A 24,264-nucleotide genomic window follows, 5' to 3' on the forward strand; every position below is an offset into this window, starting at 1 on the left:
TACGATGTCCAACCGGGAACGTCGGAAAATGTTGACCGGTGTCTACAAACCATCGAGGAGGCAATTTCCCGGGCCAGGGAACAACACGTGCCAGTATCCAGCCAGGTGAGTATCACTCTGAACCTTAACAGCCCTACCAAAGATCTCATTAGACTCCGTAACACCATTCGTAGGCAGTACCAGCGTACTGGCCTGCCTAACTTGAAGACCAATTGTAATCGATTAACAAAGATCATTCAGGCCAGGATGGTGGATCTCAGAAATAACGATTTTGCTAGTAAGATCCGCTCTCTCCCATATTGTACTAAGCCGTTCTGGATACTTACAAAAATTCTTAAAAACAAGCCTAGACCCATTCCCCCAATGACACTGGATCATTCCGGCGACCCAGTGGTTCATCTGATAACTCCTGAAGAGAAGGCTGCCGCGATAGGTCAACACTTCGTCACCCAACAAACAGTTTGAGTTGATCAACAGCTGAATAAGCTATTTTTTAGCTGAAGAAGTTTGTTTTTGCCTGAATAAGCTCTTATTCAACATTAAATGTTTGTTGGGCAGCTCCCATAATCTCGGACAAAACATCATCAGCCCTCATGAATCTGAGGTTGCTGAAAATGCAACCAATCTTCTTCAGATTCCTAACATTTTTCCCGAGGAATCCGAGATTACGGCTGACAAACTGTTGGCCTATATCAAATCATCTAAAAACATGAAGGCCCCACACTGAGGAAATTATCTCTACAAATTTCATAAACCCCATCGTATGAACGCATGGAAATATAAGCCTGAACCAATTTCATAAGTATCTTATGTTTTCATACTCCATTTATGGTATTCATAATTCGATACAATAAAAAGCGTACGGAAAACATTCAAATTTCATAAACCCATCGTATGAATTATTTTGGCGCAGCTTATGGCAAAAAATCATACGATCATCTTATGAACACTATTATGACAGTGCAAATCAAAACATCAACAAAACACAAGATGGCGGATCCAGTTTCACGACGTGGCGCAAGAATGCGCAAACCCGTAAGTAACATTTAAATCTTATTGTTCAATTGAAGTCTACTCTTTTATTTACATTTGCAGACACCTAAACTAGCTGCTGCTGCTTCTGCGTTACCAATATCCGCTTCATCAACACGCCGAAAGTTACAACCTGATCGGGTAAGTGTCAGATTCAATTTTTGTTTTAATAATTTAATGCATCAGTAAAAATATTTAAATAGGAAGCGGTCTCTATGATTGTATCAGCAAACAAGAGGACCCGAAAAATCGTAAGTATAAAGATCCCAGCTGATTCGTTATTTTTACTATTTTCGTTTACAGAAATCGGAATCACCTTCAATTACGGAATCAATTTTGACACCAGCCGCAGCTCCAGTTATTCTTGTAAATTCAAGGGAACGCTATTTTGTGGAAGTCAATTTGTGACGCAAACAGATGGGCACAGTTTAAAACTATTTGAGATAGAAGAGTGTGTGAATGATGAGAATACTGTTTATATAGTTTGCCGAAAATGGAAAATAAAAGGTTACGTAGAACACTATGTGGTATACGAAGCAATAGAAAGAGAGAAGACAATGTTATTAGTTAGCATAGAAGACTTAGATGGTCCACCATTCAGTTTACATGATGTCAATAACCAATTTGTATTTAGGAATAAGTATACGTTTGTCAAGTAGAGTTAAAAATATTTGTCAAGGAGATAAAATAAAATAAATGTAATAATTAGGGTAAATGACAGCTTCGGCAATACCTTTACATACTATCGTGAGGGGGGTAAACAAAGTCGTTGAGTGCTCAAATTTGACCAGTCGATGCTCTGAGACATGATGTATCATTATGCAAAAAATGGGTGCTCAAGGACTTCATTTACAGAGGAGACGATAATAGGTAAAGGTATTGTCAAAACCGTCGTTTACCCTATGTAATTAGGTGAATAAACACTATACTTAAAAATCCAAAATCACATTTTTTTTGTACAGCAGCCTATTCTACTCACTAGTAAGGTGAGGTAACTAGTGAAGTGATCCTAGTCACCTCGTGGAGTATCACGCCACCACGCGATAACTATTGTCACTTCACTCACTTATATTCACTCAATATAATAAATATAATAAATAATTGCTTGGTTTAACGGCTTTCTCAGTCTTAACATAGAGGTAACTCTAAGACCAGAAGGTCGCGAAGAAACGTGATCAACTTTTTGACTCAACTCTGGTACTCTCTTCGGTCCCAAGCTAATCGATTCACCCCTCGAAACATAGGAAAATCCAATAACCCCTCATTTTATCTGTCAAACTTTCATAGCAAATCAAAACAAACATTGTGTAGTAGTAGAATTTCGACTAGAATGAGGTACGTTAATCGTTTGCTTGGGACCAATAGGCTAGTCAAGTAGTGAGCCAATTTAAAATCGTTAGTTTCGTATTGATTGTTGGTCTTAATCTCACTCTAAAGGCTACGATTTAATCTGCGATTAGGTTTTGGTTCATGGTCCATGGCCGAAACGTCGGGCAGTTTAAATCGTTGTCGTTAGAGAGAGATTAAGACTTAGAAAGCCGTTAAACTAAGCAAATCACTCAAGTACTAATCGTCACCATCACTAATATAGTAATTTATCAACTCAAACTATATTATTCATTCATATACGTTATGAGTTTCATACGAAATGACAAATGAAATTGTTCGTAATATCCAATGATAGCTATCGTTCGTTTGTATTGAGATTCATAGTTATATGCATGAAAAATCATACGATGGCTGATTGAAAAAAAAACTGCCAGTTCTTCATAGTTCGGTCGTATGAAATTCAACATAAAATCTTGTCGCAAAAAATCATACGATATTTCTATGAAATTCGTTTGATTAATAATCTCAGTGCAGGTTTCGACAACATCCTGAATCTGGAACTCAAACACTTGAGTTCCAGATTCTACAACCATCTTCCATCTTGATTTTTAATCAGTGCCTCAGACTAGGCTACTTCCCCTCGTATTGGAAAGCAGCTAAAGTCATATCCATCCGGAAACCTGGGAAGGATCCGTCCTCTCCTTCAAGTTATCAACCAATCAGCCTTCTCTCAGGGTTATCAAAACTGTTCGAAAGAGCACTGTACCACCAGCTCCTAACATCTGCCGATGAAAACAACTTGTTACTCGAGGAACAGTTTGGTTTTCGGAAAGGTCGTTCGACCGTCCACCAGCTGACTCGAGTAACAAACATTCTCAGACGGAACAAGTCTGTTTCGAAAACATCTGCCATTGCGTTGCTGGACGTTGAAAAAGCGTTCGACAATGTCTGGCATGATGGCCTGGTGTTCAAATTGCAGCAGTACGGTCTTCCAATCTTCCTAGAGAAGATCATAAATAACTATCTATCAGACAGGACGTTCCGAGTCTCTCTGAATGGCATCACATCGGATGCTTTCAACATCGGTGCCGGGGTTCCACAAGGAAGCATCCTTGGCCCCATCCTATTCAACCTGTTCACTTCCGATATGCCGGCTCTCCCTGATGGTGGATCGTTGTCTCTGTTCGCAGATGACACATCCATCGTCTACAAGGGTAGGGTCATCGGAGCTCTGACTGCCAAACTTCAGAGAGGCCTGGACGTCCTGTTTGAATATTTCAACAGCTGGAAGATCCGTATCAACGCGGCAAAGACCCAGGTCATTATCTTTCCACACTCTAAAACTCTTAGAGTTGTTCCGTCGGAGAATAACAAGATCTGCCTGAACGGCACAGTGGTGGAATGGTGCAAAGAGGTCGTGTACCTCGGGCTAACACTAGACAGAAAGCTTCTTTTCAGGGAGCACGTTGACAAAACAAAAACCAAGTGCAACATCTTGATAAGATCGTTGTATCATAGAGGTAACTCTAAGACCACTGGGTCCCGAAGAAAATCATTATTATTTTTGGCTCACTCAGTACCAGAACAACGGTCCCAAGCAGTCCCAAGCTATTTCACTCACCCCTGCATGTTCTGCATGAATCCACACACCCCTGATGTTATCTGTCAAACTTTCATAGCGAATCAAAACAAACATAGTGTAGTAATAGAATTTCGACTAGAATAGGGTACGTTAATCGTTTGCTTGGGACCAATAGGCTACTAAAGTGGTGAGCCAATTTAAAATCGTTAGTTTCGTATTGATTGTTGATGATACTCTTATGCCCAGGGAAGTCGAGACAATTTCCAACCCAAAAGATTCCTTCGACTGTACCGGGAATCGAACCGGCCGCCTCCAGCTTGGTAATACCATAGAGGTAACTCTAAGACCACTGGGTCCCGAAGAAAATCATTATTATTTTTGGCTCACTCAGTACCAGAACAACGGTCCCAAGCAGTCCCAAGCTATTTCACTCACCCCTGCATGTTCTGCATGAATCCACACACCCCTGATGTTATCTGTCAAACTTTCATAGCGAATCAAAACAAACATAGTGTAGTAATAGAATTTCAACTAGAATAGGGTACGTTAATCGTTTGCTTGGGACCAATAGGCTACTAAAGTGGTGAGCCAATTTAAAATCGTTAGTTTCGTATTGATTGTTGGTAATACCTCCACGTGAATTTTAATGAAAAATCTCCCATTTAATTAATTTTCGTATTCACGACAGATACGTATTTTGACTACAATGTGCAGGATACCATACCAACCGAAAAGTAATATATTTGTAATCGGTTATATAATGCCGACATAAGCATTTACTTCTCCAGAGGATCATCACCCATCGTTTCAAACATGTGGTGTACTCTCTTTGTAGGAAAAACAGCGAACAAAAAATAATCGATTAGTTGTGAATCGAGTAATTAAAAAATGGAACATCTCTGATTTTGGCAGTGTTGGGAAAATATCAAAAAATCAAATCTCACCAACGCCCAAGATCACGCTTGATTTTCGTAGACAAAAATAAACAAACAAACAACTGTGCTTGATTTTGCAAGCTATGATTTCGCAGCTCGGAATATCAAGCTAACAAAACTCATCAGCTGTAAATCTCAACAAACTGTGGTGAGAATGAGTTTCATGATTTTTGCTTTACACCCGAATGCAATCGAAACTTCCATAACGGCTGGCAGCAGTCACTTCGTATCTGCCATCGGTGAAGAGTAAAAAGAGATAGCAAACTATACTTTTTCTTTCTAAGAAAACGATGTGCAACGGAATCATTTTTGGGTCGATTCAACTTTCAGCTTGATTTTTGCACGTTGTGAATAGTCTCGCAATATCAATCATGATATTTTGTTCCAATATCACGCGTGATATTGCGAGCGCATGAGAGCGGAAAAATATCAATTGATTTCTGATTTTGCCAACACTGGATTTTGGTATGATTGTTTTGATCAAGGTTTTGATAAAAAAGCGCAAAATTTCATCTCTACCGAGGGGGCAACAAATCCACAAAATTACCTTGCATAGGGGGGTATTCTTTGGATGAAAGGGACCGTGAAAGAGGACACTTAAATAGAAAGTTTTTCTTCCGACAGTTTCATCTTAGTATTCTTCTTTGGTTTTACTTAGAGGACTTTAGTCACTTTAGTTTATCTGGTTTACGCTAGAAATACTCAGAGGGAGAGATAGGCGGAGAGAATGTTTTGAGCCAAATGAACTGTCAAAATCTGAGCCAATCGAACATTCCTATTAGAATTTTTCCGATGATTTCTTTTTCTTACTAGATTAAATTTGAGAGTATTGCAATCGAATAGAAATTCAATCACCTTTATGTTTCGTGTGCTTCTCAAATTCAACTAGTTTTTTTAATCAAAAACAAAATTCTAACTCTATTGATTAATTGATCTTAGTTGGTAAAGTAAAAGTCATGTGAAACTCGTGTGAAATGCTAGCTTCTAGCAAGGGTTGCAAGATAATTTAGGTACAAATCCCTGCGGCCGAATTGTATTTTGTTTTCTCCGCCCATCTCTCCCTCTGAGTATTTCTAACGGACCAGAGTTTATAATAGAAGAGTTACGCAGAGTGAAGCTTGCAACACTGATGTCGAACAATGAGCATTTTTTTGGTAACCTTTGTTTGTGTTTACACCTCGGATGACTTCACCTGGGTTGTAAAAGTTTCCTCTTGTTTCGATAACAATACTTCCAACGCAAAAGAGTCAGTTTGTCTACTGGGGAGGGACGTGCTGTCAAATCAGCCTACTGATCATTCTTGTATGAAATTGGTTCCAATCGTAAACAAACCCTGTAGGTTTCTTATGGCTTGTTTACGTTTGGAACCAGTTATGCGAGGCAGGCGACGGTTGTTCGTATTCGACACCTCGCCCCCCCCCCCCCCACTCCCCTTGGGCCCGAGGCGTGACCGAACTTCGGGAGGGCTGATTGGCCCGAGGATTGGCCCTTTCCAAATGTAAATGGTCACCAATAGAGGCGATGTTTAATATCCCGCATAAACGCGAACCATAAATTGATCTTACCTAAAATGGTTAAAAATTGATCAACTTTATGTGGAATATATCGCGAATTGGTTGCCTGTAATTTACTGATTACCAATTCACGATATATTCCACGTAAAGTTGAGCGATAATACAAAACCATTAATGGACCTTACTGACTACCATAACCATTACCATTAATGTTCTCAAATCATAAGTAAAAACGTTCTTATATAGTTCTCTTTCTGAAAATGTATGGAGAAAACAAGAATTTGGAATGGTAATGGTAACAACCCATTATTTGTAAGGTCCAGTTCCAAAAAACCATAATACATAAGGTTGAAACTTTATCATTAAACGTTCATGTAAAGTTCTATAACCATTTCAGTTAAAGTTTAGCAGGGATTATAAACAATTTTTAACCATTTTAGGTAAGGTCAATTTATGGTTCGCGTTTGTGCGGGATGAGACGCGCGAAAACTGAAGCCAAAAGTTCCAATCGAACCGTCAAACGCGGTTCCAATCGAGCAATGTAAATAAACACGAAATCTTCGCGATAGCCGGCTTCGGTGTTGTAGTGGTAAGCGTGACTGCTTTCTAACACCCCAATGGGCCTGGGTTCAATCAACAATCAATACGAAACTAACGATTTTAAATTGGCTCACCACTTTAGTAGCCTATTGGTCCCAAGCAAACGATTAACGTACCCTATTCTAGTTGAAATTCTATTACTACACTATGTTCGTTTTGATTCGCTATGAAAGTTTGACAGATAACATCAGGGGTGTGTGGATTCATGCAGAACATGCAGGGGTGAGTGAAATAGCTTGGGACTGCTTGGGACCGTTGTTCTGGTACTGAGTGAGCCAAAAATAATAATGATTTTCTTCGGGACCCAGTGGTCTTAGAGTTACCTCTATGGTTCAATCCCAGTCGGCGCCGCCGGGATGTTCTGAGGCATAACATCTCTGATCACGCCTTCCTTCGGAAGGGAAGTAAAGCCGTTGGTCTTCGGTTCATGAGTTGATGGGTCGAAAGGTAGGGTTCAGGTGTGGGAGCTGCCTCGCTGGCGTCGGTAGCATTGGTGCTCAGCACGGAAAACAAGATCGACGGAAAACAAAACAAGGAAAAAAAAAACAAAAAAAAAACAGCTGTATTCTTGTTATTTTCTCACGAAATATGCGCTCCAGTGCAACGAAAAACATAGATACAGAGGCCCTGTAGAGTTGATCAAGGCGTTTCCGGTGTAATCTGTCAAGATAGTGAATTTGGGAAAAATTACTATAACAGATTTTTCGATTACGTTTAAAATGGACGTATCTGATTTTGCAAACAATGCATTTGATCGTCGGTTTGGCGTAACTGGTAGCTCACCCACAGTAATGTTAACAGATACGTCCATTCCAAAAATAAATCGAGATTTCATTCATGCAGGGTAGGAAGCACAAACGAAGTGACAGACGGAGCAGCTCGAAAACTTTGGTGACGCTCCTGCTATTGCAATTTTTCAGTGTACCACATGGCCACAGACAAACAGACATAACACATTAAATATTTCTCACTGTAAAACATCGTCGTTAAAACATTACCGCCATCTGTTGAGTACACTGTGGTGGGCACACCGCTGAACAGATGGCGGTAGTGTGTAAACGTCAAACGCAAGTTAATTGACTATGCGCGCCAGAGGTGGCGGTACTACCAACTACGATACTTTTAAATAGTTCGTTGAATGCTTGTTCGATGAACAACTTGCGAGTGTTATGTCTGTTTGTCTGTGACATGGCAATACCACTACTACTGGATTGTACCACATGGCAAGACTACTAATGGATTGTACCACATGGCAACACTAAATGTACTAGAATGTTTTGGTTCTATCTCTTTCACTCTACTCTAAATTGAAATGCATAAAAAAATGACAACATTACACCAACAATCAATACGAAACTAACGATTTTAAATTGGCTCACCACTTTAGTAGCCTATTGGTCCCAAGCAAACGATTAACGTACCCTATTTTAGTTGAAATTCTATTACTACACTATGTTTGCTTTGATTCGCTATGAAAGTTTGACAGATAACATCAGGGGTGTGTGGATTCATGCAGAACATGCAGCGGTGAGTGAAATAGCTTGGGACTGCTTGGGACCGTTGTTCTGGTACTGAGTGAGCCAAAAATAATAATGATTTTCTTCGGGACCCAGTGGTCTTAGAGTTACCTCTATGATTATACACTCTTTGCACACTGTCAAAGATCATATTGCACACACAATCAACTATGTTCAAATCAAAACAAAAATACTAGCCCATCTGGTGGCTGATGGCACAAGCTTCTAAGAAAGTTCTATTACAGCGAACCACATTATTTTAATTGATTTTCTTCGCCAGTTAGTCGTCTGTCACTTCGTTTGTGGTAGGAAGCATGAATCTCAGATTGCAAAACTCTGTAAAATATCCTCTCCAATGAAGTATATCTGGCTTCACTCAGTGTTGCCAAAAATGGTTTTTTAAATAGTATCGAAACGGTTAAAAAGATAATCGCTCAAATTAAAAGTCACTCGAAGCAAACACAAAATTGCGGGTTGCCAAACCTTTTTTTTTCCTTTGGTTTGTTTTTTCCGTCGATCTTGTTTTCCGTGCTGAGCACTAACACGGTATTTCGTGAAAACCCATTAATAAGTATAAAAATACCCATTTTCAAACCATGTATGCAGCTGTCAAAAATGGGGGAATTTTGAAATCATAAAATGGGTGAAAAAATACCCATTTAAAGAATCAGTTCACGGTTGAATAATGGGTATATTTTTTACCCATTAATGGGTGAAAAAACACTTCGAAATTTTATCGTCTCATTTCCGTCACCGGCTCATTGGGAATGCAAACCTCGATGCAAACAGTTACTGTCCGCAGCAACGACCTCCGGAAAATGTTAGAATCCAAAACGTTGGAGAGGCTTACGGATAAGTCAATACAATGGATAATTTGTATTATAATGTTTCGAGAAAAATTTGAGCGGAACACCTGCATTTATTTTCAATGTTTTAAAAACATTTTTACATCAACAAGCGCTTGCATCCTCCATTTGTAAAAATGGGTATTTTTTCACCCATTTTACGGTAAACACAATATAAGAAAATGGGTGAAAAAACACCCATTTATTGACAGACCACCCATCCATTTATGAGTAAACCATAGTTTACCCATTAAATGAGGAGGAGCACTTTTAGCGGAAATGGGTATTTTTATACCCATTAATGGGTTTTCGTGAAACACCGTGAATGCTACCGACGTGCCAGGGAGGCAGCTCCCACACCTGGACCCTACCTATCGACCCATCAACTCATGAACCGGGGACCAACGGCTTTACTTCCCATCCGAAGGAAGGCGTGATCAGAGATGTTATGCCTCAGAACATCCCGGCGGCGCCGACTGGGATTGAACCCAGGCCTGCTGGGGTGAGAGGTAATCATGCTTACCACTACACCACCGGCGCCGTTATCTTATTCGGATATAAAAAAATATCATTCTGAATTTTACCGGTTTATGCCTTATCTGGGTAAACTATAAGCCTACATTTGGGTTGTCTGTTCTTAGTGTGAAGAAAAGGACCTGCAAGGTTCGTTTGTGTACAGTCGTGTTTGTTTCTACGATTTTGTGAAAAACGTAAATAATTTATTATTTATTTGAACATTGACATAATTTCACATTCTGTTTGATGTTAACATAATAATAAAGCATTATATGACCCAATTGCCATAATATGCAGCAATGACCGATCATGTTCCATCTGAAAAACAAACAATCCCAACAGAAGCGCCGCAAGCGTATTCAAGAAGCTAAGGGGGTTCAAAACATACCGAATCGATCGAATCAATCATTGCCAAAAGGTAAGGATGCCGGAAGCTACATAAACTTCAAATCAGGAGAATTCATTCGTTTTTCTGGTGTAGGTCTCCGGTCGCCGGAATGTGCAATCAAGGAGGATCTAATGGAACTCTACACGCCTACAGCGAAATTCGAACCTATTTCCGAACCGGCAACTGACGCCATCGTTGGCGACCTGTGTACCTTTTGCTCTATGGTTTACCAGAAGGAGCTGCCACCCCCCTCGGATCCTAACGTGGATAACGAATACCGTCGTTTGAGAATGGAGTTTGTTCTCGCCAAGGCAGTTGACCCGACTAAAGTTTCCAAATGCTGCGACCGATGTTGGGAGGCCTTCGATGCGTTCTGTGACTTCAAAATGCGCTGCGATGCAGCATTGATGGCGGATGAGCCATCGGGAAGTGCTACCCAAGGCAACGAAAGACAACCGGTGGTGGATTTGATTGTAAATGTGTCCGAACCAGGACAGGAACAGGTTTGCTTCGAGGTGACCAATTTGCAAACGGATCAATTTTCGGAACATCCCATGGAAAAGAAGCACGAATGCGACATCTGTGGTAAGCGGTACCGATCACAGCGCTCCCTCAATTTACACGCCGTTAGGCACAGAGATCCACAGTTTGCGTGCGGTACCTGTGGAAAGGGTTTCTATTATAGGTAAATTCCAGCTAGTCATTCAGGTTTCATAAACATGTTTCAATATCTAAGTTCTTTTTTCAAGGAGCGCTCTTCAGACCCATTACAGCGTTCATTCAGACGAGAAGAATTACCAATGCATGGAATGTGGCAAGTTTTTCAAATATCAGCGCAGCTATCGCATTCATCAACGGGTCCATAGTGGGGAGATACTGTTCGCTTGCCATGTTTGCAACCAAAGTTTCAGCTACAGAAAGAGCCTAAAGGCACATACAGCCAAATGTCAACTCGTGGAGGTCACCAATTATAATAAGGTAGGTGGTTTGTCGTTTTTGCTTTGAATATTTAAAATTCGCTTTATTAGAGCATCTGGCACAAACTTGAATAAGAAAGAGTGAATTCGATTTTTGTCTAAAATCCTAAAACAACATAATAATAAAAAACAATGCACTATCGGGTACTAAATAGGTTACAAAATTATTTCATTCTTGAAACTTCGGCTCAGTTCCTTGTGCGGTAGGACGATCGAATTGAGTAGGATCATTTCCGAAGGGACGCTTACCGAGTAGCCCAGGATCGTAATCGATGGGTTCAGCCGGCCGTCGTTGTTGAACAGCGGGGGGTTCTCCATCTTGGCAAACGGTTTGTTTGGGTCCGGATCACTGGGAGTTCCCTCGACGCGGGCCCACATTCCTATCTGGGAACTACGGCCCACTGTTGTAAGGGAGAATATAATGAGGATAAGCTGATCCGGAGTTACGGTTTATAGAATTGACAATTACCGATGCTGTGCAAAACGAGCGTATGATCCTTGATGACGGCATTTTCTAGGATGATTGACTCGCGGATGCGAACACCGGGACCGATTACCACTCCCGGTCCTATCGATACGTTGGGTCCAAGCTGGAAAAGTGACATGTTTAGTTAGGCAGTTTAACAGCAATCAACGAAAGTCCAAAACCGCTTACAGTCGCCGTTGGATGTACCGACGCGGTCGGGTGGATGTGTACGTCCGGAATGATGTTGCAAACCAGACTTCCATTGCTATGCTCCGAAGCCTTCAGGCCGGCATTGGCCAACCGTTCCGGATGTGTATTCTTGTACAGGGCCAAATAGTGCCGGTTGCCGTAGATCGCCGATCCGGCGGTCTTAATCTGCGACCACCATTTGCTCACCGGCAGGCCAAACATCATTCCTGTTCCGGCCAGTGGTGTAAGAATTTCCTGTTCCAACTGAATGTGCCCCAAATCCTTCCCGTTGCCATTGTTCAGCGAATTGTAGTCCAACTGTTTCGAGTGAAATACGGTTCCCATCCGGGAGAACAGCTCTATCGAGCAAACATACACACCGCAGTTGATCAGGGTCGACACGTATGAGCGGGGTTTCTCCACATAATGGGTGACTTCTTCGTTCTTTCCCAGCACCATGCAACCGTAGTGCACCGCTTGTTGTCGGGTTGCTTCCGTTCCCATGATCGATACCTAAAATAAAAAAAAATCCCTACGTAAAACCACACCCATTTAAAATCGTACTTTCCGGAATCTCTCACCAGCGCCTTCTCCCCTTTGCTAACGTGAAAATCGTACAGCTGTGGCAGCGGGAAATCGGCACACACATCACCGTTCAGCACGAAGAAGGCACTCGGATTGCCGGATCGGATCTGATCTCGAAAATGATACATGCCACCGGCCGTCCCCAGCGAGGTAAACTCCTGCAGGTACCTAATGTTGACGTCATATAGATTTTGCATGTTGCTGACAAACTGTTGCATCTGCGAGGACGGGTAGAAGCCCAGGATCAGAATCTCCTTGAGTTCCTTGATGCGAACGCAGGCTTCCACGTGATGCTGAATGACCGGCTTTCCCGCGATCGGGAACAACGGCTTTGGGGTGTCCAGCGAAAGTGGGCGGAACCGGGTTCCTGAAAACATTGATGACGCATAAAGGTAAACAAAATTTCGGCTCTGCTGAAATTCAATCAAACGTACCTTTTTCGGGTCCTCCGATGAGAATGATTGCTTTTAGCATTTCGCCTAAGCAGTACTTGGCAACGGTTTGGAAAAGAAATATAAATTAAATTACAGAAAGTTTTCGTAACTGGATGACGAGCAACGTGAGCAACGGGAAAATTAACGAGGAGCAAATTTTTTTTCTTTGTGTTGTCCTTTTGGACGGCTTTCAAGACCGCCAGCAAAAATTTGATGATGAAAACACTACATACGTCTCCAGCTTTGACGTTTCTGGTTTTGGTTCGTTTTGTAGCATTTTCATGGGGGTTGTGTATTTACGGTACAGTTATAACTGTTCTATTTTGGTTACCGTTCTAAACAATTATTTGATTGATCGGGAGGGAAGAGAGGGAAGCCGGTAAAGCGCATGAGCGCCGTGTGTGGATCCATTAAGAAGGGAGCAGGTAATATTCAATTCAAGAGCAAATTTTCATTATGTCGTAAGTAACATTTGCGAAAAATTATTCCTATTTCCAATTAAACACATATAATCTCATAGTGATAGCAATGTTTAACATATTTAGCCGGGTTTTAATCATACAAAGGCAAATCGCTAGCTTTCATGCTAAGAAATACTGGTTTTTGAGTCAAAAGTTATTATACGTCGTTTGGTGGCCCCTATTGGTACTTAAGTCAAAGTGTATTTACCAGGATATTCGGGAGAATTATCAATTACGTCTCCTTACGTGCAGCCCATTCATCATTTAAGGACCACCGAAATCATCTTAGCAACAAACAGTTCGATTTATTCACTTTAATAATGAGAAAGCGAAACGACGAAAGTACACTTTTCACGGGTTTCTCAGTGCTGTTACTTAAGGCAAACGGCATCTCCATAGAAATCGGGTGACTTAAGTAACATCGAAAACTATTTTGATCGGAAGGTGATTACGTCAAAAAGCAATTCGACTGGTAAATAAATTTAAAAATGGGATGTGATCGAATATTCGGACAGTTTTATGAATTATCAAGTGACACAGATGCGTCTTTTCTACTTTAGTACTTTTGAAGTTTTAATTATTATTATTCACAGTTCCTAGTCCTATCAGGTCTGCTTTAGAGTATGACCACCTTGGTGGGATTGGTTTGTTTTGAATTGGAAAAATGAGACTATTTATAACTACTATTTACAACTACAACTAACCTATAACTACTATACATATACACCTAACCTACTATATACAAATTGCTTATCAAAGCATGTTCTGATGTATTGCATTTCTGCACAAACCTAGTCTTAATATCATCAATTTTGAAATCTAATTTAGGAATGTTCCCCTCTTGGTGAAGGTCTGAAATTCTTGTGTCAAAGGGACGATCAAGGATCATCCTAAGCACTCTGTTCTGAGCGACCTGGATTTTCTTACTGTGAGTCTGTGCACATGATTACCACATCGGAGCTGCGTAGAGGACCGCAGGTGCTATAATTTGTTTGTAGACAGCCAGTTTGTTCACCCTTGAGAGGCGGGATCTGCGGCAAAGCAGCGGATACAGACACCTAACCAAGGCGGAACACTTGACTACGGTTTTCTCCACATGCGAGCGAAATAGGAGCTTTTCGTCAAACAACATCCCGAGATAGGTTACTTCGGCAGACCACTCAACCCTTGTGCCATTCATCATTACAGTACAAGAGCGAGCCGGTTTTAGTTTGGGCGATTGCCGATGGAGGAACATGCTTGTATTTGGAGGGATTGATTTTAATTTTCCACGTGTTGGCGTAATCAGCAAAGGCGTTAAGGCATCGTTGAAGTTTGTTCGTTATTTCTCGAGGCATCCTTCCTTTGACGTCTATTGCGGTATCATCTGCGAACAGGAAAAACACGCAACCGTCTCCGAGGGGAGGAATGTCGGAAGTGTAAACGTTGTAAAGCAAGGGGCCCAGCAGACTGCCTTGCGGGACTCCTGCTGGGATGGAGAACGTGTTTGAAAGACAGCCATTCAACGATACCCTGAACGACCTTTGATTTTAACAAGATGCAAAGGAAAGTTGAAGTTACAAAGCTTGTATACAAGCCCATTGTGCAAGACATTGTCAAACGCTTTCTCAACGTCTAACAATGCCATTGCTGTGGACTTGGATACAGCTTTGTTACTTAGAATGTTATTCATCACCCGAACTAGCTGGTGATTTGTGGAGTGCCTCTTCCTGAACCCGAACTGTTCAGGTAGGAGAATGTTGTTCTCCTCGACAAACTTGAGCAAACGATTGAGAATTAGTTTCTCGAACAATTTGCTCAGCGCTGAAAGGAGGCTGATTGGTCTATAGCTGGAAGGTAGTGATGGATCCTTACCGGGTTTGCGGATTGGTATGATTTTTGCTATCTTCCAGATGCTTGGAAAGTAGTGCAGCTCCAAGCATCTGTTGAAGATAGCAGTCAAAAGCGAGTACACTTTCGTGCTCAGCTTCTTCAATACCAAGTTGAATATTCCGTCAAACCCGGGGGCCTCCCTAATAAAATTTGTATGGTTATTTTGCTTAACGACGTGTTTGGGGTATCATCCAAACCATTTGTGGAAAAGTTCAACAATTTGGGTTATCGTTCGTTTATGGTATTTATTTATTAGGGCTATCCTCCGGAGGGATAGCACAAGAGGAAGAATCAAAGTTGAGTACGCGTTGCTCAACTTGAACTTCGAGCGGATTGTGGATTTTGGAGCCAAGCAAGTGCGATTTCGAAATATGCTCAACAATCGCATTTGCTTTCTCTTGAGGGGTGATTATGAGCCGCTCGTCATCATATTCATCTTTGAGTGGTGCGTCTTTCGGACCTTGGCAACTTTCCAGAATGGTCTGGAGCGGTCATCCAGATTCTGGACGAGGCCCACGAAACTTTCGTTTCGGAGTGAGACCATTCTGAAAGCAATCTCCTTGTTCAGATTGGCCATTTCACGTTTCCTCCCTTAGATCTTCGGTTCTTTGGAACTGGCCGGTTGGTGGTCGGAGCTTAAATCGTTGATAGCCAACGGCTTGGGTAGCCCAAAGTTCGTCAAGAATAAGTCCAGGTTGGAAGGGTCTCCCGCCGGAGAGATGGATGTCGGTTCATCCGGAAATTGCACTGTATATAGCCCATGCTGCGAGTGGTCAAATAGTAGGCTACCGTTCTGGTTCCGTTGGTAGTTGCGCCATGCTTCAGCATTGGAGATTCAGATCGCCCCCAACAATGAATCGGGAGCTCGTGCGAGTGATAGCGATGAGGTCGTTGTTGAATTTCTTCCTTAGTCCGTTGCTGGCCGCACACTGGCGAGGACAATACACGGCTATGAACAGGACGTTTCCGGTTGGCGATTCCACCTCCACACTAAGGGCCTCGATGATAGAAGTACGGATGTGGAGCAGGGTGTGAAACTTGATGCCCTTCTTGATGATGACCGGCAGAATTTTCATGATCGACGGTAACGCCGAAATCACCGATGTCGCGGCCACTTGCACCATCGGACTGGCCCTGGTTCTTTTCCTTTTCTTCGTCCGCTTCACCTCCGCTAGTGGGGAATTCCCAACATCGGTGGGTTGAGAAGCGTACCTATTTGTGATAGGTACGCACAAGCTGTTCTCCACTTTCTCACGGAGCTTTCTCCGGGAGCGCTGCCTTCCCATCACACGATACGACCGGCACTACGACGCAAACAAACGCGCAACTCGAACAACTCGACTGAGCGAGCCAAAACCGGACTAAACCGCTTGATTACTACACTACTCGAGTCTTTTATGGAACCATGAATATGTACAGGGGCTACTCAAAATAACTAGGATAGACAAATTTTTGGTCAACTTTGGAGTGTTGTAACTTCGTCAAATATGATCCGATTTTAAATCTTCCAAGAGCATTTGACTGGAAAACTAATATTGTTCTACTGTGTAGCCACGAAAATAATCCTGGTCACCGGATACCGGAGATACTCCGGGTTTCCGGAGGGCTTTTCTAGCCTTCGAAATTTTTGGTGAAATTTTATATATGATTCTGGTTAAATATATATATTTTTAGTACGTACAATGAAAGAAGAACCATTTCTAAAGCGAATCATTCTTCTTACTCGCATTTTCAAGCTTATTGCTTAGCGCATATTAGTTTATTGCGTGCTCTCAAACGTAGTGTTCTAAATGCACTTCCACAGTTATTAATTGAGAGCTTTCGATGCCAATACCAAAGCATGAATTTGTATATTGTGTGGCAAGCACAATGATACTCTATGCCCAGGGAAGTCGAGAAAATTTCCAACCCGAAAGATTCCCTCGACCGGACCGGGAATCGAACCCGCGGCCTCCGGCTGACTGACTAGGCTATGAGACCCCTGCCAAGAACTAAAATCGGCTTATAATTAACTGAGATATGGTCATTTCCCTGGAATCGGTTCTGGTGAAGGGTTTTGAATGCGGGCAGATCATTTAATCACTCAAAACATGCCGTGCGACAGCTATTTCTTCATGGTTTCTCGTCAATAGACTTTCGATAAACTTTAAATGCATCATTGACCACATTGGCCACTCTCGAAACATCCAGTATGCCCCTGGGGGAACCTGGAGCAGGGGACAATTGCATTTTTACACCAAAACATGCCGTGCGTTCCCCCCAGGGCATTCCAGTGACTCTGGAAAGGTCAATGTGGTCAATGATCCACTTTAAGTCTATAGAAAGCATATTCATGAAAATCCGTGAAGAAAGAGCTGTCGCACGGCATGTTTTTGAGTAAAATAGCAATTGCCCCCTACTACAAGTTCTATCGGGGCATCTCAGTGGTTCCGAGAGCGGCCAATGTGGTCATTGATCCATTTGAAGTTTAATGAATGCCTATTCATGAAAAACCATGAAGAATGAGCTGTCGCACGGCATGTTTTGGTGTAAAAATGCAATTGTCCTCTGCTCCAAGTTCCCCTGGGGGCATACCGGAGGTTCCGAGAGTGGCCAATGTGGTAAATGATTAAGTTTTAGTGTATAGAAAGAATATTCATGAAAATCCATGTAGAAAGAGCTGTCGCACGGCACGTTTTTGAGTTAAAACGAAATTGTCCCCTGCTACAGGTTCTCTCGGGGCATCTCAGTGGTTCCGAGAGCGGCCAATGTGGTAATAATTCACTTTAAGTCTAAAGAAAGAATATTCATGAAAATCTATGAAGAAAGAGCTGTCGCAAGGCATGTTTTTGAGTCAAAACGCAATTGCCCCCTACTACAGGTTCCCCCGGGGGTATCCCGTGATTCAGAAAGCTGCCAATGTGGTCACTGATCCATTTTAAGTTTAATGAATACCTGTTCATGAAAAACCATGAAGAATGAGCTGTCGCACGGCATGTTTTGGTGTAAAAATGCAATTGTCCCCTGCTCCAGGTTCCCCCCGGGGGCATACTGGAGGTCCCGAGAGCGGCCAATGTGGTCACTAATCCATTTAAAGTCTATCAAAAGCCTATTCATGAAAAAGTTTGCAGAAAAAGCTGTCGCACGGCATGTATTGGTGTAAAAAAGCAATTGACCCCTGCTACAGGATCCCTCGGGGGTATCCCGTGATTCCAAGAGCGGCCAATGTGGTCAATGATTCATTTGAAGTTTATGGAAAGCCTATTCTTGAAAAACCATGAAGAATGAGCTGTCGCACGGCATGTTTTGGTGTAAAAATGCAATTGTCCCCTGCTCCATGTTCCCCCGGGGGCATACTGGATGTTCCGAGAGTGGCCAATGTGGTCAACGATGCATTTAAAGTTTATCGAAAAACTATTGACGAGAAACCATGAAGAAAGAGCTGTCGCACTGCATGTTTTGAGTGATTAAATGATCTGCCCGCATTCAGAACCTTTCACCAGAACCGATTCCAGGGAAATGGCCATATCTCGGTTGATTATAGGCCGATTTAAGTTCTTGGCATATGATTCGCTTTAGAAATGGTTCTTCTTTCGTTGTATTTACTAAAAATATATATATTTAACCAGCATCATATATAAAATTTCACCAAAAATTTGGCAAGTTAGACAAGCCCTCCGGAAACCCGGAATATCTCCGGTATCCGGTGACCAGGATTATTTTCGTGGCTACACCGTAGAACAATATTAGGACTATCAATTTTTTTCTTCAAATGAATGAACATCAGCATTAAAGTTCTCTGAACTTCCCACTATTTTTTTAAAGTTCTCGAAACAGCCGATAAAAAAACACAGAACTTTCCTTAAAATGTTCTCACAATTTTCTAATGTTCACATAACTTCCCTTACGTTACCAAAATTTTCATGAACCTCTCGGATCTTAACTGAAGTTTTCGGAACTTATTTAAAGGTTCAGAAATTTCCTTGAATTTATTTGTACTAATGCTTCCCTAAAGTTATCTCAATTATCCTGAAACAAATGGAACTATCCTGAAAAACATTAAATTTCTTTGAAGTTCTTTGGGCTTGTGAAGTTTCCAAAATATTTCAGTTTCCTTAAGTTCATTGGAGTTCTCTGGGCTTTCCTGAGATTTCCGGGTTCTTGGATTTGAACAGAAGTTGATGAAACTGTCTTTAATTTATCTGAATCCACCCAAAAGTCTGAACTATTCTGAAGTTTCAGAACTTCTGAAAAGTTCCTGAAATTTTCCTGCAACTAATGGAGCCGCAATAAAACTCTGGAAGTATTTCTGAAGTTCCGGAGAAGTTGAAAAAACTGACGGGAGCAGACGGAATAATCTTTCGAGCGAAGCCAGAAAAAGCTTCCAAGGGAATCGGAAAATAATTTACAGGGTAAGGTGGACGGAAATTCCTAGGGAAAGTTGGTAGAAACTTCGAAGGGAAGATTAAAGAAATTTCCGGAAGTTAAAAAATTAACGTTTATATGGAATTATTTTTCCACTAAATAAAAGTATTTCTTGATTTTCAGAAATTACTGGGATGGAGCCATCAGCTGTTTCTCGACTCTTTGGTTACCAAAAACGGCGAGGAAATGGAAGCATTAGTCGAAAAAGTATAAAGCATAAGAAATTTTAAGATGATTTTTTTTAGAGCAAAAATAAAAGTCTCTCACAATAGTCTCCTCTGAAAATTCAGTGCGGGCAGGCAGTAGGGTAGAGAACTATTTCGGCCTAATAGCCCATTTTGGGTCTATCGAGCAGAAAACTTCAAATAAATCCATGATTTCAGAGTTTACAAGTCAATTATGCGTTTGGTACGATACTTTAGTTAATAAGCTACCGAACGAAGTCAATGAGAACGCGTGATATGAAGGTTTGCACCCATTATTCCCAAAAAACAAAACAAGCGCTCCGACCGAATCAATTTTTATCTTCATCCGATAGGCCGAAGTGATTTCATGGGCTTTTCAATTGCGTTTCAATACGTTAGGCCGAGTTTAAAATCCGTAGGCCGAGTTTGGCGTCAAGAAGCAGTGTTGGACTTTTGACAATATCTCAACGATTGGTTTCTCGTTTTCAAATCTTATGGTACGTACGGAAAGGTAAATCAATTTGGAAGCCATCAGTAATAATAACATTCCGTTTGGTGCTAAACTGCGATAGATTAAGAAAGACTAAGTGCGGGTTATGCTTAATAGGCCGGAAATGGGGTATTTAACCCTAGGGGAAGGACAGCTCCAAGTATCAGTAACAATACCGATGGTGGAAATATTAAATATTTTAGTATGTGTGATATTTGCGAATCTTATATTTTTTTTGTTTTTGACTATTTTGGTTTTAAGTGTACATTTGACATTCTTTAAATCAAAAATGTATTTCACACGAGAGGCATGTGATCTTGCTGGCCACCGCCACCAAAATCCGCTCCTTGTTCTCATAAATTTGGCATTTTTTGGTAGCTGTTCTCAGTGCACATAATCGGCCATTCCCAGGGATTAATTTCCACGAATTCTTCTGTGAACCAATGTGCTGTTCTCCGATGGAATTGGAATCGATTGACAAAGCCGCCCCTGTTAACGGAATCCCAGAGTGATGGTTCCGTGGTCGTATTACGCTCGATTCGCCATGAGCATGCAACTTAGAGAGATTTATTGCTGGGAGAACGTCCAGTACCGTTTTTATCATGAAAAGCCGAAGTCGAAATCGATCAGAGCTATCGAAAACGAAAATCTAGGCAAAAATTATGACAAACAGAAAGCTGCAGTAAACATAAACAACAACGGTGCAACGTCATTGAGTGTATGCGTTAAAGTTACACTGTTATTTTTTTTTACTTTGAAGCTTTCCACTTGACAGTTAATATCATTAATATTTATACTAAAAATTATAATAACTACCAATTTTAGCAATTTTTACATCAAATATTACCTCAGATCAAGTTGTACTTCCCCTAGATTTAACCCTAATCATTTTGATTATTAATAAAAAAAATCGGTATAAATCGGTATTGTAGCTTAAAAATCGGTATTCTGAGAAACCTTATCTGTATATCGGCATCAAGTTTGAAAATCGGTATAAATACCGATAAATCGGTATGCCTGGCAGCGCTGTTCGAAGTAAACACAAAATTGCGGGTTGCCAAACCTAGGAGAAAAATAACTTAGTTGGCCGTGCAACCAGATTTACTTTTATTTTCTCCGAGCGTCTCTGGTTTTAGGGCCACAAAATGGTGAGTGACAATCTGGAAGGAGAGATATACCTAGCTCCGGTCCTCACAAGTTCCTACCTCACGCCTCCACGAGTCATATGATCACAAAAGACTGCCAGCTGAAACATGGATACAGCTGGTTGGCGTAGCCTGTGCAATGTTGTCAATCCGACAATAGCAGAGTGAGGAGGTGCGACGCGAACACTGGCGCGGTAACCATAGTACGGTGATAGAGGAAATGCTTCGCCAACCCGAGCGTCTGTTCACCATGGAGGTGCGGCTCAAACAGTGTCTGACTGGCATCTAGCGGCTGAATAAGAAATGCTCTTCCCCGGAAGATACACCTAAGATGGCAGCCCCATCACGGCGGATAGAAGACCTTAGGCCAACCACCTACTGTCTCTGAAACCTTTACAATTGTTACAGAAACCAACAGAGAAAGACATCGAACTGATTTAACGGCAATGACTTTTAGCGCAAAACAACGGACACGAATTGGATCATGGAATGTATTGACGTTAGCCCAGCAGGGTAAACTGGCACAACTCGCCAACGAGGCGCGACGCATGAAGCTAGAAATCCTGGGACTGAGTGAAGTTCGTTGGCCAAACTTTGGAGAACACAAACTGCCGTCGGGACAGGTACTACTATACTCTGGTAATCGAGGTGAAAACGCTCCCTGCCATCGTGGAGTTGGTCTCCTACTTAGCGTCCAGGCAAGTGCTGCGCTCATCAAGTGGGAGCCTGTTAATGAGAGGATAATCGTTGCCAGATTTTTTCTTCTTTCCTTTATTTAACGTCGGTCTCTGTTCCGCAATCTAGTGCCAATCACCGACGGACATCGTTTGCCATCCATTGACGGCAATCGAATGTGCAGAAAGGCAGCTTCCACACCTGCGTAGGATATCGCACCCATTCATCAACACACATGGGCCGGGACCAACGGCTTTACTTCCCTTCCGAAGGAAGACGTGACCAGAGATTTTTATGCCTCAGAAAAATCCCACCGACCTCGACTGGGATTGAACCCAGACCCATTGGGGTGAGAAAGCAGTCACGCTTACCACTACACCACCGGCGTCGGCCGTTGCCAGATTTAGAACACGGGTTCGTAACCTTACCATAATCCAATGTTATGCGCCAACCGATGCTGCCGAGCTACAGGACAAGGAGAATTTTTACAGTCAACTGAATGCCGTCGTGGATAAAGTTCCAAAGGGTGACATCAAGATCTACACTGGCGACTTCAATGCGAAGATCGGCTCCGACAACACGGACTATGAGCGTGTCATGGGACGCCATGGTCTCGGCGAAATGAGCGAGAACGGTGAGCTGTTTGCAGAATTTTGTGGCAATAACGACATGGTGATCGGGGGCTCGCTCTTCCCCCATCGGCCAGTGCACAAATTCACGTGGGTTTCCCGTGATGGACATACCGAGAATCAGATCGACCACATCTGCATCAGCCGAAAATGGAGACGAAGCCTTCTTGATGTCCGGAATAAACGCAGCGCCGACATCGCGTCTGACTATCACCTTCTAATCGGTGAAATCCGCCTACGTATGGCGCGGATCCAGCGACGGGAGGAGAGACTCGGGCGGCGATGCAACACACGCCGACTTGAAGATCCAGCGGTAAAAAGGTCTTTTGTTGAAGAACTTGAGACTCGAGCTGCGGACGTTCCAGAAGGTGGCAGCGTAGAAGAACAATGGACGGCCATCAAGAATGCCTTTATAGAAACAAGCGAGAACAACTTGGGTGAGCTGCGCACCCAGAGGAAAGAGTGGATCACAGATGAAACCTGGCGGAAGATTGAGGAGCGTAGAGAAGCAAAAACCGCGATAGAGGGGGCGAGAACCAGAGGAGCCAAGAACGAAGCCCGTCAACGGTACTCGGCTCTAGAGAAGGAAGTCAAGCGCTCTTGCAGACGGGACAAGCGAGCGTGGGTGAACTCCCCGGCCGAAGAAGGGGAGAAAGTCGCAAACACTGGCGATATACGCCTCCTCTACGATATCTCACGACGCCTGAGTGGAGCAAGGATGAACCCGAGGATGCCAGTGAAGGACACAACTGGACAATTGCTTGCCAACCCCACTGACCAGCTGAAACGCTGGTTTGAGCACTTCGAACAACTTCTTCAAGTTTCGACGGCCAACCAGCCATCAACATCTCGGCATGATCCGACTAGGGTGCGGCGCATCACTGCAGGAGATTGAAGCAGCTATCCGAAGCATGAAATCCAACAAGGCTCCAGGGGTCGATCGCATATCAGCAGAGATGCTCAAAGCTGACCCCATGCTATCCGCACAAATGTTGCATCAACTATTCTGTAATATCTGGGACACCGCGACTTTTCCGGCCGACTGGATGCAGGGCATCTTAGTGAAGGTCCCAAAGAAGGGGGATCTGACTGTGTGCGACAATTGGCGAGGCATCATGTTACTGTGTATTGTTCTCAAAGTTCTGTGCAAAGTTATCCTGAATCGGATACAGGGGAAGATCGACGCGACTCTCCGACGGCAGCAGGCAGGATTCCGTGCCGGAAGATCTTGTGTGGACCATATTGTCACGCTCCGCATCATCCTGGAGCAGATCAATGAATTCCAAGAGTCCCTTTATTTGGTATTCATTGACTACGCAAAAGCTTTCGACCGTCTCAATTACGAGAATCTGTGGGGCGCCCTGAGACGCAAGGGAGTCCCGGATAAAATCGTCAACCTCATCGAAGCGCAGTATGAGGCTTTCACGTGCAGAGTTCTGCATAACGGAGCCTTGTCCGACCCTATCCGGGTAGTCGCTGGTGTGAGACAAGGAT

General features: G+C 42.5%; 3 protein-coding genes across 4 annotated transcripts in view; 2 read left to right on the forward strand and 1 right to left on the reverse strand.

Annotated features, from left to right (window-relative positions):
• LOC135701176 (zinc finger protein 84-like) overlaps nt 1–24,264 on the forward strand; it is a 271,564-nt gene that overhangs the window by 48,834 nt on the left and 198,466 nt on the right. The window lies entirely within an intron of this gene.
• LOC135701144 (zinc finger protein 234-like) lies at nt 10,006–11,263 on the forward strand. 2 transcript variants are annotated; one of them, XM_065221847.1, is made up of 4 exons: nt 10,006–10,064; nt 10,168–10,288; nt 10,352–10,943; nt 11,008–11,263. In XM_065221847.1, exons 2-4 carry the CDS (start codon nt 10,180–10,182, stop codon nt 11,261–11,263), a joined length of 957 nt encoding a protein of 318 aa, XP_065077919.1. In that variant the 5' UTR covers nt 10,006–10,064; nt 10,168–10,179. The 2 variants fall into 2 exon arrangements, with proteins under 2 accessions (XP_065077919.1, XP_065077918.1); XM_065221846.1 differs by having other exon boundaries at nt 10,007–10,064; nt 10,137–10,288.
• Nucleotides 11,265–13,038, reverse strand: Gmppa (GDP-mannose pyrophosphorylase A). Its single transcript, XM_065221845.1, has 5 exons — nt 12,910–13,038; nt 12,472–12,842; nt 11,891–12,403; nt 11,705–11,825; nt 11,265–11,636 (listed from the first exon to the last, which is right to left on the reverse strand). The coding sequence occupies exons 1-5, from the start codon at nt 12,947–12,949 to the stop codon at nt 11,392–11,394; spliced, it is 1,290 nt and encodes a 429-aa protein (XP_065077917.1). The 5' UTR covers nt 12,950–13,038; the 3' UTR covers nt 11,265–11,391.

This window comes from Ochlerotatus camptorhynchus, unplaced genomic scaffold (assembly GCF_037179485.1).
Source record: "Ochlerotatus camptorhynchus isolate MF236.1 unplaced genomic scaffold, CSIRO-AGI_Acam_v1.1 ptg000150l, whole genome shotgun sequence".
Lineage (NCBI taxonomy): Eukaryota > Metazoa > Arthropoda > Insecta > Diptera > Culicidae > Ochlerotatus > Ochlerotatus camptorhynchus.

Excerpts from the sequence above, each read along its gene's own strand:
- LOC135701144 (XM_065221847.1), top strand. The coding sequence starts at position 10,180 with ATGTTCCATCTGAAAAACAAACAATCCCAACAGAAGCGCCGCAAGCGT. Across the intron at positions 10,289-10,351 it reads GAATCAATCATTGCCAAAAG|GTCTCCGGTCGCCGGAATGT; the intron begins GTAAGGATGCCG and ends TTTCTGGTGTAG. Across the intron at positions 10,944-11,007 it reads GGAAAGGGTTTCTATTATAG|GAGCGCTCTTCAGACCCATT; the intron begins GTAAATTCCAGC and ends TCTTTTTTCAAG.
- Gmppa (XM_065221845.1), bottom strand. The coding sequence starts at position 12,949 with ATGCTAAAAGCAATCATTCTCATCGGAGGACCCGAAAAAG. Across the intron at positions 12,843-12,909 it reads CATCGGAGGACCCGAAAAAG|GAACCCGGTTCCGCCCACTT; the intron begins GTACGTTTGATT and ends CAATGTTTTCAG. Across the intron at positions 11,826-11,890 it reads CGGTACATCCAACGGCGACT|CTTGGACCCAACGTATCGAT; the intron begins GTAAGCGGTTTT and ends TCACTTTTCCAG.